We start from the raw sequence: 16,979 nt of genomic DNA on the forward strand, positions 1-16,979 counted from the left end.
TGCTGGGTTACTTGCCTTCATTGACTCCAGTGACCACACAGCAGCCAGACCTTTGTTTTTCACTTTATTGTACAAAAAAAGGGAAAACAAAACTTCCACAGTTGGCTTTAAGCTTAGGCAGACACCTCTAAGCCACCCCCCCCTCCCGTGATACAAATTCAAGTTGTGGTTGTTGTTGAAACCTACAAAAACACTCCTTAAATATTAGAAAAAAAGGGGGGGCGGGGCGGGAGTCCTCCCACCCCAGCCATCCCAACCCAGTGCCAAAATGCACTCAAGAGTGACCTCTTACAGCACCAACACCCCCATCCCCACAGCCCTGTTTGTACTGTAAGAATTTTTCAATTTTTAAAATGGGGAAAAAAAGAGCCCCATTCAAAGTTGTTTTTAGATGAAAACATGTTCCACTAAAAGACAACAGCTCAGGGGCATTCAAACAGGGCATGGGGTTCTTTGCAGGGGGCTCTTGGTAAGAAATAGAACCTGTGATCCCCTGTGCCTAATCCCAGGATAGGGACAAAGGAAGGGGAGCGGGAGTGGGGAGTGTCCCTCCCTGGCTCCCCCAACCCCCAGCACCACATCCAAGGCAGGTTGTTTTGCCTGCCTCTGGGAGCAGGACCTACCTTCCCCACCCCAACTCCTAGGCGGATTTCCCACTCTTCCCCCATCTCTTGGCTTTCCTTCAGAGGGGAAGGTGGAAAAGCACAGAGCCCCAATTAAGTAGGTCAGTGACAAGATTGGGAGGGGGGAAAAAAGCCAAAACTTAGTCAAAAACCAAAAAAATTAAATCCACAAGACAAGGTGGCTTGGCTTAAAAGTCTAGGAATAGGGGTGCCAAAAATTTCGGGGTGGCTGGGATTAGAGGGCTAGCTACAAAACCAGCTTTTGCAGACCTCTTCCCCAGCTGTGGGGTTGGGGGGTGGAAGGGAGTAGACCTGAGAAATCAAAGGAAATGGGGGCAGGGGAGCTGGAGGATACCTGGGAAAGGCAGGAGGGGGAAGAACTTGCAAGACATCTCTTGAAGCCCAGGTTCTGAGCCTTGGGTGGCCAGGCAACCCCCCCCCCAGATGAACGTGGGAGGCCTTTCCCACCCAACAAAAGCTTTAAGTTTCGCCTGCTTTGTCCCCGTCCCCGCAGTCCTATCGGAGACCAGCAGCAGCTCAATCATATGGCCCTGGCAGAGGGAAACTGGTGGGAAGCATCAGTGGCTTCAGCACCTCCCCCCAAATTGAATCAGAGATTAGGCAAAGCAGAGGATGTGGAGAAAGTGGCCATCCGCCTCAGCCTCCCCCACCAGGGTCAATGTCTCCCTGGCCCTCACCAACCCTTTTATCAGATTCACGGACTGACATGGGCTTCCCCCTCTCTTACACACACACACTTATTCATGTGCCTTTGCACACATCCACAGGTGCACCCATGCTATGTACAGGACACATGCACGCGCACACACACACTTATCCATACGTATCAAGTTTTTAAAAAGTCCCAAATCTACTCCCCTAAACCCTCCCTCTCCCAGAAATGACAACAGAGACGGCAGCCGAGATCGGTAGGAAACGTCTCGTTGACAGCTCAGAGCTTAAAAAAAAAATATATACACATATATAAAAAACGCCTCTGCCCCTCCCCCCATGAGTGGGTCCAGGTAGCTCCTTCCTGCAGGGGGCAGAGGAGAGGGCGACGGGGCAGTGCCCGTTTTCTCTCAGGCACCTGCCCTCCTTTCCCCATGTTCCCCGCCTCCAGTTCCAAGTAGGTATCCAGGCAGCAAGCCCCTCTGGAAAGGGAGGGGTCCTCCCCCAAGCTTCCATGCCCCCGTTAGGTTGGGCTGCAGGGGTAGAGGGCCTCATTGAACTCTTTGGGACCCCCACCCCACTCCCAGGTCCATTGTCCATGCCAGAACCGCAAGTGCAGAAGAGGGGGACGGTCCAGTCCAGTGGTGGCTCAGTCTGATGGTGGCACTCGCTGGAGGCCCCCAGGGTTGATGTCTCTGAGGCTGCAGAGTGCGGGCCTGGGCTCCGCTGGCCCCTCCCCCCACCGTATTTTGTTTAAAAAAGAAAGAAAGAAAGAAAAAAGTGGGGGAGGGCAGGGGACAGAACAAGGGGGAGAAACAAAGGCGGTCAGTTGGAGAGGAGAGCCCCAGGTGGGGCTGAGTCTCAGTTGGAGTCAGAGTCTGAGGTGTCCCCCGAGGAGGAAGAGCTGGAGCTGCTGCCCTCGGACTCATTGTCTTCATCCTCATCATCGTCCTCATCGTCATCCTCATCTTCATCATCCTCCTCATTCTGGGGAGGGGGTGAGAAACATGCCATCACCCAGGGGCCATCCTGGCAGGGCCCCGCCCACCCTTCCCGTAGCACCTGTCCACCCCACCTCGTCTCCCTCCTCGCTCTCATCCTCGCTGCTGGACTCCGAGGAGTCCCCGCCATCCTCAGATGAGTCCCCGTTCTCATCGTCATCTTCTTCTTCATCCTCGTCCTCTTCTTCCTCATCCTCGTCCTCATCCTCCTCGGACTCCTGGGAGGGAGAGACGGGCATCAGGGGTCTCTGTCACACCACTCCAGGCACCGAGGATCCCCGCCCCCCGGGAAGGACTCCTTACGGATTTGGACTGCAGGGTAGTCCGGCTGGACTTGGGGTTTGGGCCTCGCAGCTTGGTCATGCTCTTACGTTTCTGTAGGAGAGGACAGAGATGCAAAGGGAGCACCGGAGAATTGCAGACGCGCCCTATCACCCCTGCCCCCAGTGCCACCCCGCTCCCAGACTTACGTTGGAGATGTACTCTTTATAGGCTGCACGATCTTGGGGAGACAGACTCTGGGGGAGAAAGAGGAGGAGGTAAGGGCTGGAACAGCACCCTAACTACTGCTGACCAAGTGTCAGGCAGTGGGCCAAGCATTTATCACTACCCATTTTTACCTTTCCTGGTCTCTCTGCACCTTAAAAAGTCCCAAAGAAAAACCCTGGCACCTGAGGACCAAGCTCCACTATTTCTACTTAAGATGCCCTGAATTCTTCCTAGATACCCTGTCAGAAGATTTACTATTTATATCCTCCCTATTACTTTACTCAAATGAAAGCTCCACAGTCAGGGCCTTCCCCAACTCATAGAAGTCTCCATGACGACACCCCCTGTCCCAAAGCCAGGTGGCATCACTGCCACTCCAACACCAAGCCTGGAGCCACTGACGAGGCTATCTGGGGCTCACCAAGCTTCTGGAATACCAAAACCCTGCTATTTCCCTGGGTCACCGGCCAACCTGTCTGGATGGCTGGGGAGGACATAAGTAACTCCATTTTACAGATCTGACTGCTAAACCAAGGCACAGAAGGGGGCCAAGGGAGAATCCAGGAGAGGTCCTTTGGTCCCAACTGGGAAGGAAAAGGCAGTCTGATTTGGGTTTTTCAACTTACTAGCTGTGTGACCCTGGATAAGTTACTTAACCTCCCTGAACCTTGGTTTCCTTATCTTTGATAGTAACCATCACCCTTTAGGATTGTTGGGACACTGAGTGAGATCATGATTACGGACGGACCAGCCAGCATGATGCCTCCCCCTTCCAGGGGGTCCCCTGCCCTCTCACTTTGACCCAGAGGTCCAGGTGCACTTTGTACTGCTTCTGCTGCTCCTCGGCCAGCTTTTTGTAGTGCTCTTTCTGGCTCTGAGAAATGCGCTGCCAGCGGCTGCCAATCTCCACCATGCGCTCCTTCAGTGGCAGGTGGTTCAGCTCCCCGTTGGACAGCAGCTCCTGGGAGAACTTCTGGTAACCGTTCCTGGGAGGTAGGGGTGGTGCTGGGAGGGTCAGGATCCCATCCAAGCCACCCTCATGCCCTGCCCTCCTCACCCCCAGGGTGGGCTCCAGACTCACATGGGAGGTTTCTTGGGTTCTCCCTGGAACTTCATCTTCTTGGATGAGTTCGCAGCAGCTGGGGGTGCCCGCATCTCACTTAGCTCCCTCTGTGGGGAAAGCCAGAAAGGTCCAGCTATCACCCCATCTCCACCTCCCAACACACTCCCCCCCTCGCCCCATGCTGTCTCTGTCTCAGCTGGCCCTCTGTTTACGTGCCAGGGAGGAGGATGACAAGCCAGAGAGCAACTTCTCAACAACTCACACCTGTGTTGGGCACTGCTGTTTGAAAGCGCTTTCATAGTTACAAACGTCACATCTGCTGATGGGTGACTGAAGCTCACAGAAGGACGTTAAGAGACTTTTTCTGGGTCACACAGCCAAGGCTGGGACTTTGGGCTCCAGGCCCCATGCAGGGAAGAAAGCTGCACACCCACGAGGGGCTCCCAAGTTTTAAGTGGAGGGAGCCGGCCCCAGCTCCACCCCGCCCCACCACACCCCACTACACTAACCAACAGCCTCATCCCACCTCATATCGTTTTTGGTCTTCAGCTGCCTTCTTAATCCACATGAGTTTCTCCTTTTTTTCCATGTTGTTCCAGGTCATCTCCATGGCTTTCAAGGCCTTCCCCCGATCATTCTGGGAAGAGACAGGGGTGTCAGCTGTGGGAGGAGTATCACCTGGGGCAGAAGACCTGTGTGGACCAGCTGTAGAACCGTCCCTTTCCCACTCCTTGCTACCTTAAAGCGGGCCAGGTAGTCACCGATGACGCTCTGTTGCCAGATCTCCTCCGCTCTCTTGGGTGACTCAGGAAGTTTGCCCCGTTCCTCCCGCTCCCCGCCCGGCTTCCTTTCAGACTGAGCCTTCAACGCAGCTTCCCGGGCCTTGTACTTGGCCTGCAGAGATGGCACCAGGCGTTAGCCTTCCGGCCACCCCCAGGGGGCGCGCGTTCCCCATCCAGCAGTTGAAGACTCCCCACCGCTGCAATGGGTGGGACAAGCAGAGCCAAGGGCTGGTGCGGACTTCTCCAGCCCAAGGCGCAGCCCCGCCCACCAGCGCTGCTCCCCAGGGAGCCGACAGCCTTCAGCTGGCTGACAGCTTCCCGCCTTCCGGCTTGCTGGGCTCCCAGCCCCAGCCCAGGCACAAACGGCCCACACAGGGCAGGGGTGAACCGGCAGCCAGCCCTTGGACAAGCGGCCCACGACTCAACGTGGCAGCCAGGACCCTGGTCTGGCCAGCCTGACCTTCTTCTTCTCTGATAAGTCATTCCACATTCGGGCCAGCAGGCGGGTCAGCTCGCTTTCTGAGAGTTCTGGCCGTTCCTCCTGCAGCTGCCGCCGCTTCTCCTCGGAGAAGATGAACATGGCTGACACCGGCCTCTTCGGCTTCTCTGAGCTGCCCTGTAGATGTGCAAGAGGTCAGAGCCCTCAGTGTTGACAGGGAGCCCGCCTTCCCCACCCCCACCTGCTCAGTGGTGCTCAGTGGTGCTCCCTGCCCACCTTGCCCCCTTCCTGGGAGGGCTTCTTAGAGGCTGGGCTGGTAGTTTGCTTCTTGTTGATGTTCAACATCTTCTCCTCCCCCAGGACCCGCTGCTGCTCCTCCTCTGGCAAGCTCTGGTCAGGGGAGAAGAGGCAGCATGGGGCTGCAGGCCAGTCCCCAGTCTGCCCTCAGGTTGCCAGAAGGGCCTCGCCACCAATCCCAAGGCTTGTTCTCTCTGCCCACTGCCTCACACACTCACCTCCAGAAAACGGAGCAGTTCCACCTCATAATCTTTCTTTTTCTGGGGAAGGAAGGGGAGTCAGGGTCAGTCTGAGGGCAGGCACACTACACTGGAAACCCCCTGTGCCCGGGAACAGGAGCCCTCAGCAAGCCTTCTGGAGCCTGGACGGGCCCTTGTCTCCCCCCAGGGATGGCAGGCAGGCATGACGCTATCTGTTGATTTACCCAGATGCTGAACCCAGCACGACACCATGCTTGAAGATGCCCAAGGGGTCAGACCTCATGCCTCAGTCCCCCGCAGGTCGCCAGGAGTCCTCCCTCTCCAGGGCTAGTTCCCCCGACGGCTCACCTGGTCACACTTCTTGTGGTAGGCGTCCTTCTCCTTCTGGGAGAGAAGCTTCCACTGCTGGCTGCATAGCACCATGCGCTCTGTGCTGGGCACGTCCTTCATGTTGGCCATCAGCTCTGCGCAGTACAGTGAATAGCTGTTCCTGTCAGAACCACACAGAAAGGGGAGAGTCCCTGTGAGTGACAGGGAGGTCCAGAGCCTGGGCCGAGGTCCTTCACCAGCCAGCTCTCCTTCTGCCCACTTGCCCACCCACCCCAGGGCAGCGCTCACGGAGGTGGCTTGGTGGGTCGCCCATCAAACTTGTCCTTGAGCTGGCGTTCGGCCTTGGTGAGGGTGGACTTGGTGATGCCCTCTTCACTGATGTTCAGCTCGGGGTGCTTCTGGATATAGTCACGCATGATCTCCTGCAGAGTGAGGTGGGGGGATGGAGGGCAACGGGGTGTGGGGTTAGCCGGGGCCAGGAAGGGGGGAGAGCCGCTGGGAAGGGGAGGCAGGGAGCAAAGCTGGGGGGTGGCCGTGTGTCTGCTGTGTCACACGAAAAGCGATGCCCTGCCCTGCCCTAGCCTGAGATCTCATGTTGGGGGGGGGGCATGGGAAAGGTAGGGGCAGAGGTAAGGGGCCCAACAGGCCCCTGCCTCAATGGAGGGATGGAAAGTGACGGCCTCCTGCGGAGTGCGGAGGCCACAGTCAGGGGGCTGAGGCTCATGAAGAGCCGGATGGGGAGGAGCGCAGCGGAAGCCTAACCTCGTACTCCTTCCGCTGCTCCAGGGCCTTATGAATCCATTTCAGCCTCTTTTTGTCCGAGAGCTGAGACCACTGCTTCCCCAGGGAGTCCTTCACCTCCTTCGTAGTGGCCTGCAAACCAAAAGCCGTCAGACACACACAGGCAGCCAGGAGCAGGGGAAAGGGAGGGGTCGGGGGGTGGGGGGCACAGAGGCCCCGCCCCCTCAGGCCACAGGAGGTCACAGGAGTGTCCCCCACGGGCCAGGAGGGGAAGGCAGAGAGGCGGGGGTCCCGCCTGGGTGCAGGGACAGGCTCAGACACACACACGCACGCATTCGCTTGCACGCCAGCTGGCCCAGGCCCTGTCCATGCAGCCCACCCCTGGGGAGGGACCTCCTCTCCTGCTCCATGCCCAGCCGACCTGATGCGGCTCCCCCCTTGCCACCGCCACGTGCCCTCTGCCCCACCCCTTGGCCAGACACTCACATCTGGCCGAACTTTGAGATACACCTTCTTCTCGTGGGTGTACCACAGCTGCTGGGGGGTTTTGGGCTTCTCGGGGATGTCAGACTTCTTCGCATTCTGGATTAAATCAGGGTGATCCTCCCTAGCCAGGATGTGAGGAGCGACAGTCAGCAGGCAGTGGAGAGCCTGTTAGAGCAGACCCGGCCTGCTGCCCCACCCACCAAGGCTCCTAGGCCCATCAGTTGGAGACTAGTGGGACAGCGGCTGCCTGACTGTCCCTGCCCTTGAGCATGGCCCACTAAGGTTTACATGTGACCCATCCATCTTCCATGCCTCAGAGATGGCCAGCTCCAGGCTCTGGTCAATGTTACCCTATCCTGCCACACCCAGTGCCCTGTGGCCCTTCACTGGGCTCCACTGCCTTACCTGAACCGGGCCAGGTTTCGCTCGAACTCCTGTTTCTCCCTCTGGAAGTCCTGAATATATTTCATCTGGGGGGAGGAGGGGACGGGGTCATCCACAACCCAAGGCCTGAGCTACAAAAAGCCACCGTGTCCACCTTGCTAGTTATTTTGCCTCCCAGTTGGTGACATGGATGAATGGGAAGGTGGCACAGGCAGGCTAGAGGCTGGCCTGCCTTCCAGTGTGGGGGTGGGGCTGGACAGTAACTCAGGTGAGTGGGAGCTACAGGAATCTTCCAGAACACATCCTACACCCTATTCCTACCTTTTAAGATGGGGAAAGGGTCCTAGAGTGGGGAGATGACATTACCCAGTCACACAGTACACAGTGACAGGGCTGGGACCCCCCCCCAGACCCCAAAACTCTCTTAACGAAGAAGAGTCAGGAGGTACAGGACTGGCCTCCGTCACCCTCTCCTCCGGAGGAGCTGACAGCAGCCTGCCCCCTAAGAGGCGGCCCACATGGTGGGGGGCAGGCCAAGTCCTGCTTCCAAGGCACGACAGGGGCGTTAAAGGGACCCCAGAGTGAATTGGTCCAATGCCAGTTACATCCTAATGGCTGTCTCCTAAAGTGTGACATTTCCCCCATCTACCAGGTCCGGGTCCCTCGCTGTCCTTTGAAATTCTGACACCAGCCCCCTTCCCCCCTCAGCCAGCGCTTCCCCTCTGCCCCTTCCATTAGTCTGGCTCTTCCTTCCGATCGCCGCCTGACTCCTCCCTGTACCTTTCCTGCCTCTCACAGCCCCTCCACTTCCTGTCCAGTGTCTGTTCCTTCCTCACCCACCTCCTGTCCTGACTCGAGCTCAGTACCCACCTCTCCTTTCTCCCCATTCCCAGATGCACAAGCAGCCCTGGAAGGGGCCAGGGGCTCATGGTGACTGAGCCCAACCCCTGCCTCTCGCAGAAGAGACACCAGCACAGGGAGAAAGCCCTACTTGCCCTTGAGGTGCCCACAGGAAACTGGGAGCAGAGCTCAGCCTGCTTGGCCCCAACCTCAGCCCTCCTCGCACACACCACCCTTTGAGCTGAAAAGCACCACAGAGCACAGGCTCAGCCTCCACACCTCCTCTGTCCAATCAGACCAGGACCAGGGAAGGCGACTTACCAGAGCTCATGGTGTCTTGGTGGGAGCCACGACAGGCCCAAGTCTCATGTCCCCTAAGCCAGAACACTGCCTACTCTACCACAGTTCCTTCTGCCCCTCCCTGGTCCTCCAACTCTCTGCCTCTCCCTCCCATCCCATGAGTGACTGGGTGTCGTTTGTATATTTGGTTCTTCAATATCCCCACCAAAGGGTCAGAATAGCTCCAGCAAGTCAGGCTCTTGCTTGGCTTGGGCAGCAGTTGCAGACAGCTGGTTTTAACGCAGCTAAGCCTGCTCCTTTTTTGAGTCCAGAATCAAGGACATGAGAGCCTGCAACCAGGGTGTACAATCCAGGCAAAGGGCCACTCACAGGGCGCTGGCCAGTGCCACCTCCAGAGAGCTGGCTGTAGACAACTGTTGTCTCATTCCTTCTGCCGCCCCTCATCACCTCTTCCTGGCTCCATGTCCACCACCTAGCATCTCTTCCTTGTGTCCATCTCTCTCCCTACCCCATCTCACTCGTGTCCCAGCTGCAGGCTCCTCCAGGGCTTTGCTGCCTATCTCTTTGAGGGACTGCTTGACTTTACTGTACTTGACCACCCATCCCTGCCTGGGAGGCTAGGGCAACCTCTGCGCGAGGTTAACAGCCTCCAAAGGTCTGGGACAGCAGGCGGCCACCAGGGACAATGTGTATCCTTGTGCGCTCATGTGTGCACGGGGAAGGAAGCCCATCTAAAGGAAAACGTAGCAGTAAGAAGAGCACTGGACAGAGAGTCCAGAGCACTACACCAGAGTCCTGCTCTAGCATCAGTAGTTATGGGACCTAGAACAAGATACCCTCTTGCACCCCAGTTCCTTGCTCATAAAATCGGGATACCCTGTTCTCCTGGGGTTGCCTTTATGCTGTGCAGGCCTCACAGTGAGGTCATGTCCACGGGGGCAGAGCTGTATAACTGAATCCTGAGGGCTGTGGTTGGTCCTGGCACCCGCCAGCCTCAGCCTGGGTTCCACCCGTGACAGTGCCTGTATTTGATGGTGTGAAGATCTGGCCGTGTGGCTGCCCCAGACCCTACTCTGCTCTGCTGACCCACTCACGTCCCTAATGCCAAGTCCCTCTGTCTGAGCCCCACCCCCTGCCCCCAGTAGCTGACTCACACAATACCAGCTGCTCCCAGACTCCCCCTCCCCCCACCTTAAGCCCCCCTCCCCCCACCTTCTTCTTCTCCGGCAGTTCCTTGTATTTCTTGGACAGAATCTTGGTCAGGTCCAGGTTGCTCATCTCAGGGTGAAGTTTCGCATACTTGGCCCGCTTCTCCATGAAGAAGCGGAAATAAGGGGTCAGGGGCTTCTTTGGGAAGTCCGGGTGTTTCTGGAAGGAGTGACAAGGACACAGTAAAGGTCAAACAGCATCCATTTTTTAGGCCATTCCTCTCCTACCCCGTGTGCTCCTCCTCCTGGAAACTCACCTTGAGTTTTTTGCCCTTGTAAGGATTTTTAACATGTTCCTGAGCATCAAGGATCAATTCTGTCAATGTACGGAACTTTCGCACCTGGAGGAGGAAGGGAGGTAAGTGGAAGGGAAAGTTTGGGGCAGGGGACACTACCTGGGAGCAGACCCCCACTTGCCAACGGGTCTCCTCTACTTCCCACTAGACTGAATTTATTAGATGAGGAGGATAGAGGCCAACAGCCACAGCAATTGAGGGAGCCCCCGACATCTGGGCAGACACCCAGCCACTGGCCCACGCCTACTGCAGTGGCCCAGGCAGCCAGACACACCAAAGGACAGCAGCAGGGTGACCCCCTGACCTCAATGTGGTTGTCCATGCCAGCACCTCATTCAATCCCCAGAACAGCTCAGGCGACTGAGGCTCCGAGACGGTAAGCGTTCAAGGCCACAGAGCTAGAAAGTGGCAGAACTGAGAACTCTAGGCCAGTGCTGTCAACCGTGCCACCTCCAAAAATGCACAAAAGCGACCACATAAGCACCTCGCCCGGGCTCTTTCTTCCTGTTTATAGACTTCCGTTTCATCTCCCCCACCAGGAAGGTTAAGGCAGGGGTCCGTGTAGAGGTGAGTTCCTAAGTGTCAGGAAAGGGGGGTGCCAGTTACCTCGTTAGAAATCTCCACCCATTTGAGCTTGCACATGTCTCCAGAAAAGTCTTTAAATGCTACTTTTTCCCAGTCCATATGTGACTCAGTGGTTTTGAACTTGGAGCTATCGTTGGACGGCAGGTTGTTCTTCATGCATTCTAGCAGAGTAAGCATGTCTTCCTGAGACCAGCGGTCTGGGGACGGGTAAGAAAGGCAATCTCCATCATGCCTGGCTCCTTCTATCACTCCATCTGTTCCCCAGTCCCACTGTGCTCGACTCTTCCTCCCCAGAGCACCCCAGTCTCTGGTTACCTCCCACCTAAAGACACATGAAACATGGCCTAGCCCTAAGGAGAAACTGGGGCCTTATGAATTATGGCAGGGACTGCAGTCCAGACTGTTGTACCTAGAAAGCCAGGCTTGACTGTAAGGTACCATTTATTCTAGAGAAGGGGAGGAAATAAAGCTTTTGTGATTTTGGAGCCCTGTGGGAAGGCAGCTAGCTTCTTATCAGGGAGGGGAGGGAAGCAAGGAGGCAACATTTCTAAATGTGTCGCCAAGTTCAAGTCTAAGTTGGAGGTACATACCCTAAGTGTTCTACAACTGAGGATGGGTTATGGGCTGTAAGGAGAACCAAGATAGATGTTACTCTCCAGCACATTACCGACATTCCATCTCTCTCCTGGCCTCCTGAGGAAGACCAAAGGAGAATTTGGGGCAGGTAAGAAAACTATAATAGAAATGGTTCTTTCATTTCCGTACAGGGAAACTGTAAGGCTAGGCAGGTGGGCAAAAGCTTCTAGGGCCCTGCTCTAGGGAGAACCCCCAGAATTCTGAGTTGTCTTCTCAGCCCAATTCCCCATACAAACAAAAAAGGTGGTCTGGACCAGCTCCTTCCAGCCACTGAAATGCAGCTCCAGTGAGGAGTTTCTGGAGGGTGACTACCCTGGAAGGGGAGCTGAGAGAATAGTTCTGGAAGGCTAGGAGTCGGAAGGGCTCCTCATCTGCATCTACATGTGGTAACCTGGGTCAAGGTTTCCGGAGGGCAGGTCACATAAACCCATAAATCCTCTCTCTTTCCAATGTCCCACTGGCCTTGCCAGATGCTCCGCTTCATTCTATCCCCTGCCCCCATATTCTCTGGATGATCCCTACTGGGTGCCGTGGGGTCCGGTTATGTATAAAACTCCCTTGGCTTACTATCTCAAAGCACCAATATACCCTTTCCAACTATCTTACCAAAAACCTTGTCCTCTTAGTAGCAAAAAAGTCTGAAAATCCTTCCCAACCCATTTCTTCCCCAGCTTCCTCCACATTTCAGGACACTGGGGGAGGAGACACCCCCTCCGGAGCTGACTGGGAACCTCAGAAAGAAGGCTTGCAGGGGCCTCCTCTCCCTCTCTCTCATGCAGGGGGGAATGGAATGTGAAAAATACAAAGCCTTATAATTTGGATCAAGCCAACCCCCCAGTGTGAGGGATGCTTGATTCTTAAAGGCACCCTCCCCCCATCTCAACTGAGAGAATGCAAACTGGAGAAAACCCTTTAGAGGGGGAGTGGGTCCTGCAGACAGCCATGTGGGAAAGAGAATTTAAGTCAAAGAGGGCAGAGGCTGGGGGCTCCTACCTTGGCCTTTGGGGGCGGCCATTTCCAGGTCTGTGGGGCAGTCAGCTTCTCCGTTCATTCTCCACCCGTCCAGCCACTTCCTCGTTCACGCTGGCCAGGACACCCAGGGTTCAAAGCCACCTCACCCTTTAGAAGAGATACCAGTCTCTACTCAGGCAGGCAGAGAGGTGAAAGACTTTCTATTTCCCCCCCCAGAGGGGAGGGGGCAAAAGTCCCCACTCTCTGAAAGACCCTGTCAGGACCCTAGTAGTTTTCATGGGAGGGTGGGTGTGAAACAACTCCTCCTTTCCCTTCTAACCCCCTCCCCCAGGCCCTCGCAGCCCGGCTTGGCGGCTTGCGCCCTCCCCTGCCCACGCGAGAGACTGCTCCCAGCTACCGCGTGCAGCTAGCGCCGCCCTCCGCTCTCCTTCCCCCACCCGGACCAAAAAAAAAAAAAAAACCCTCCTCCCCTATGCGCCCGCCTGGGGGAGGCCCCAGGCTAGAGGGCGGGGGAGGAGGAAGGGCGGGTAAAGGGCGCGCGCGGCCGTGGAAGCGGGCACGCGCCACAGTCTCCTCCTCCCGCCCCCCCCCCCGCCGGTTCCCCCCGCCTCCGCAACCCGGCGGGGACCCGGACGCAGCGCAGCCGCCGCCGGCCTCGGAGTGCAGCGGCCGCACCGCCCCCGGGGACCGGATCCGGATTCCCGCCGCCCCCCCCTTCGGGCTCCCGACGCCGTCCCTGCCTGGCTGGGCGGGCAAGCAGCCGGAGAAAAGCGGCCAGCCCCCCGCCCCCAAGCCACCCACCCGGGCCAGAGGGGCCGCCACCGCCCAGCCACCCCGGCGCGCAAGGAGGAACTCGGCGCAGAGGCGCGACCACGGCGGGAACCGCCGCCTCCTCCCCCAAGCTTGCGGCCCAGCCCTGCCGGCGCCCCCGCCCCGGCCTCCGGGGAGCGGAGCCAAGGAGAGGGCGGGAGGACGGCGGCCCGGAGGCGGGGGCGCAGCGCTCACCGGCCCCGCCGCCCCCTCCGGCGGCCGGCGAGAACTGCGCCTGCCGGCTCGGAGAAGCGCGGCCTCCTCCGATCTCGGCCCGAGCTCGGCTCGGGCCTCTCTTCCTGCCCTCCCCTCCCCCGGTTCTCAGCGTCCTCTCCAGTGCCCTGGTCCTCCCCAGCCCATTCCTCGGTCCGGAGGTCGCTCCGGGCATCCACCTCATCCGCTGTTCGCTCCCCGCTGCCCGGCCCTGATCACGGATGCGTCCCAAGCCGTCTCGGTTACCCGGCGCAGCGCGGCGTCCGGGCTTCCCGCTCCGGCGGCTCCCTCCCCGGTTCTGAGCCGCGGCGCCCTCCCCCGCTCGGCCGGGCACAGCCGCAGCTCCCTCCCGCGGTGGCAGCGGCTCCTCCTCCGGGCGCGGCGGCGGCGCTGGGGCGGCGGCTGCTGCTGCTGCTGTGGCGGCGGCTGTGGCTGCTGCCTGCTGCTCCTCGCGGCGAAAAGCACAAAGCACAGCGCCCTCCGCCTGCAGGCAGCCCGCCCGCCGCCCGCCCGCCGGCCCCGGCCTCAGTTCGCACACCCCCCGCCGCCGCCGCAGCCTCCGCCGCCGGAGCGGGGAGGAGGAGGGAGGAGGAGGAGCGGGAGGGGGGCGGGAGAAGCGGGGCAGCGAGCGCGTCCTTCCCCGTGGAGCGCACACCGACCCCCGGGGAGCGAGCGCCAGCCCGCCCGCCTCGCCGGCTCCGCTCCCTCCCACAGCCTGCCCGGGCGGGCTCCGCGGGGGGCAGCTGGGAGGAGGGGCGGGAGCTGGGGGGACCCGGGCGGCCGAGGCGGAGGGAAGGAAGGAGGGGAGGGGGGGTGGTGGCGGTGGCTGCTGCTGCCGCCGCCGCCGGGGAGGGGGGGCCGAGGCAGGGAGACACGCAGCCGCCCGGATGGCGGCGGAGCTCGGAGCCGGGGCGGGCGCGGGGAGCGACCTCGCCAGACCCGCGGGGGAACTGGCAAGCTCGGTCGGCAAGGGAGGGCGCGAGGCGCGGCCGCAGAGAGGGTGCCTGGAGGGCCCCCCGGCGGCCAGGGAGGCTTAGGGGCTACCCGGGGCTCTTCCCCAAGTCCTCCCAGCTCAGATTCTGGCTTCCACGCCAGCCCTCGTCCGCTCCCTGAGCGGGCAGTCCGCGCCCACCCTCACCCCCGGAGCGTGGCCACCAGCTTGGGGCGCACGCACGCGAATCGCGGCGCCAGGCTTCGGCGCTTCCCTCGCGGTTCCCTCTGCCGAACGACGCACACCCGAAACTTTGTCTTTTTAAAAAAACAACCACCAACCAAAACCCAACAAAATGCTCTAATTGTAAATTAAAAAAAAAAACAACACCCAAAAAACCTCCTTTACTTCTTACACCCTACAAAGGGCGAGGGAGAGACGGGCTCCGGCAGAGGAGCCTCTCTGGGAGCCGGTTCAATCCAGCCCGGCATGTCTCCCCAGGCCTGCCCGGGCGCATGGAGATCGGCGCTGTTGCCACTCGCAGTAACCCCTCTCCCCCGAAATCCACGGCACCGGGGTTCACTTACCGAGCGTGTGAATGAGAGTGCGGGCCAGGGGCACCTAGGGGTGCGGCAGGCCGAAGAGCCGATCCGCAGCCGACGCTGGGGCAGCGAGTTGCCAGACAAAGCCCGAGATGGCGAAGCGGAGCGACGGCTAATGGCGAGCCCCACGCGCCGCGCTCCGCCCGCCCCGCTCCGCCCGCCCGCCTCGGCGCAGCGCGGCGCCGCTCCGAGCGCTCGACCGTCAGAACCGCCTCGGCGCCACCGCCTCCCGGGCCATCCTGGCCTCGCCTGGCCCCTCCGCCTCCTCCGGGCGGCTCAGCCTCACCCTTTCCCTCCCACTGCGCTGGGGGCTGCACGAAAATAAATAAAAAGAAAATTGCTTTTCTTTTCCTTTTCCTTTTTTTTTTTTCTTTTGGCAGGGCGGGCGTGTTAAGACTTTTGGGTTTTTTGCCCCCAGCTCGCACTCACCTGCGGAGCCGTCGGGAGGGCTGGGGGTGGGGGCTCGCGGAGCTGGAGCCGGCGAGCGCGGGTTGAAAGCTAGCCAAGCTCTGCAGCGCCCGACCCGGGCGTATACGCCGCCGCCAGTCCCCGCAGAGAAATCGTCCTCCTACCCCCGCCTCCATCGCTCTGCGTTTCTCTTCCAATCAGCCGGTCGCTTGGCGGCTCCTCCATTCTCCGGCCAAGCCTGCTGCCTAGAGCGAGCTCCACTCCATCTGCTCGCCCGGCTCCTCGCTCCCCCGCCGGGGCTGACGAGGCGATGTGGGGCCGGAGGGGGATTTGCGAGGGAACCTGCCTGCTTCCCGCTCCCATTGCTCCCTCCCCGCTGCCTCCTGCCTCTCTCCTGCGTCTTTCCAACTCTCCCCTGTCGCCACTGGTGTGTGTCTGAGTGTGTGCGCGGTTTTTTTTTTTTTTATTGCTCTTTGCTTTTGCAACCCTGAAGCCAAAGCGGGGGGGGGGGGAAGAGAGCAAAGGGAGGGGGGGTGTTACAAAAAAAAAAAAAAGCAAGAAAGAAGCTCTTAGATTCGCAACACATGGAAAAACCGGGGGAGCACCCCGCTTCGTCCGATCTCGGTGCCCCGGAGGGCCTTCCGGGTTTCAGAGCGAGCCTCTTGTCGTCCTCAGTGCCCCTCACCTCCGCCGGGTTTAGGATCCGAGGAGTCCGAGCAAAAAGTTCTCCCCCTGAGCCGTATGAAGGGGTGTCAGAGTGGGAGTTGGGATTTCTCAAGAAGCGGCAGCCATCCCTCGTACCCAGGCTTCGTTAGCTGGGCCCGGGTAAGGGTGGAGAGTAAAATCCCGGCGGGCTTTCGGAAGGGGTTTCCCTTCGCGGGCGAAGTCGGAGTCAGGAGACCAGGCTTCGCACATCTCCCCCACGGTCTCTGTCTCCAGTCCCCTTCCAGCTCCCCCTTTAATTTTTTTTCTCTCCTTTAATCTAATTTCTTCCAACTCCACCTTTGTTGTTAACCGGCGTCACGCGGGGATCAGCCAATCCCCGTCACGCAATCGGCTTGTCAAAAAGGCTTGGCCAGCCCTGGGAAAGCAGGCCACGGACGCAGCCCCCACCTCGTCCTTCACCCCACCCCGACCGGTGGCGGGGAGCCTTGAGGGGAGCCTGGCACCCCGGCCTCTCCGCCCAGGCTGCAGCGGAGCAGGCTTCGCGTAGGCCTCCGGCGCTCCAGCATCCTGCAGGCCGGGTATCGAAAGCCCTGGGCGGGGTCCACGATCCACCCGCCCACTGCCGTTGGCTGTGGTAGTCTCAGGCTCCCCGTTTGAGAGGAAGGTTTATCAGGACCCAGGGAGCCGGAGGACAGTCTAAAGAACGCTTTCTTCAAACAGGCGTGCCTGCGGTTTCGGCCGTCGCTCCGGGGGCAGCCATTGCTCCTGCTCCCAGGCCGCCGCTCTCCCACACCAGCACTGCTCCTGCCCACATCTCCGCCAGCTGGGTCACCGGCCTCTTTGACTGTCCCCTGTCGCACAGCCTTCTCCATTCTCACGAAACCGCCTCGCTGCTGTTGTAATTCCTCTTGTCTCCTGGGAGAAATGAGATTCCTTTCCCAGGACTTTCACAGCTCACATCTGCCACGTTTCACAAACGGAGAAAAACCCTGTCAAGATCCAGTG

At 59.3% G+C, this 16,979-nt stretch overlaps 1 protein-coding gene across 6 annotated transcripts; it reads right to left on the minus strand.

Annotated features, from left to right (window-relative positions):
* Positions 1–48: 48 nt before the first annotated feature.
* On the minus strand, positions 49–15,720 carry UBTF (upstream binding transcription factor). Of its 6 annotated transcripts, none has more exons than XM_037162127.2 (21): positions 15,330–15,720; positions 12,366–12,491; positions 10,758–10,933; positions 10,113–10,196; positions 9,860–10,015; positions 7,529–7,593; positions 7,124–7,244; positions 6,659–6,769; positions 6,185–6,318; positions 5,915–6,056; positions 5,585–5,626; positions 5,346–5,459; positions 5,091–5,246; positions 4,587–4,742; positions 4,375–4,485; positions 3,867–3,955; positions 3,582–3,771; positions 2,767–2,814; positions 2,600–2,671; positions 2,371–2,514; positions 49–2,282 (listed from the first exon to the last, which is right to left on the minus strand). In XM_037162127.2, the coding sequence occupies exons 2-21, from the start codon at positions 12,421–12,423 to the stop codon at positions 2,157–2,159; spliced, it is 2,295 nt and encodes a 764-aa protein (XP_037018022.1). In that variant the 5' UTR covers positions 12,424–12,491; positions 15,330–15,720; the 3' UTR covers positions 49–2,156. The 6 variants fall into 6 exon arrangements, with proteins under 6 accessions (XP_037018022.1, XP_037018018.1, XP_037018020.1 ...); XM_037162123.2 differs by lacking the exon at positions 15,330–15,720 and adding an exon at positions 14,886–15,177; XM_037162125.2 differs by lacking the exon at positions 15,330–15,720 and adding an exon at positions 13,614–13,703.
* Positions 15,721–16,979: the final 1,259 nt, after the last annotated feature.

This window comes from Artibeus jamaicensis, unplaced genomic scaffold, assembly GCF_021234435.1.
Source record: "Artibeus jamaicensis isolate MK-2021 breed Jamaican fruit bat unplaced genomic scaffold, CSHL_Jam_final contig_2259, whole genome shotgun sequence".
NCBI lineage: Eukaryota > Metazoa > Chordata > Mammalia > Chiroptera > Phyllostomidae > Artibeus > Artibeus jamaicensis.

Coding starts and splice junctions, on each gene's coding strand:
- UBTF (XM_037162127.2), bottom strand. CDS start 12,423: ATGAACGGAGAAGCTGACTGCCCCACAGACCTGGAAATGGCCGCCCCC. Junction 6,319..6,658: donor AGCAGCGGAAGGAGTACGAG/GTTAGGCTTCCG, acceptor CTCACTCTGCAG/GAGATCATGCGTGACTATAT. Junction 2,515..2,599: donor CTACCCTGCAGTCCAAATCC/GTAAGGAGTCCT, acceptor TCTCCCTCCCAG/GAGTCCGAGGAGGATGAGGA.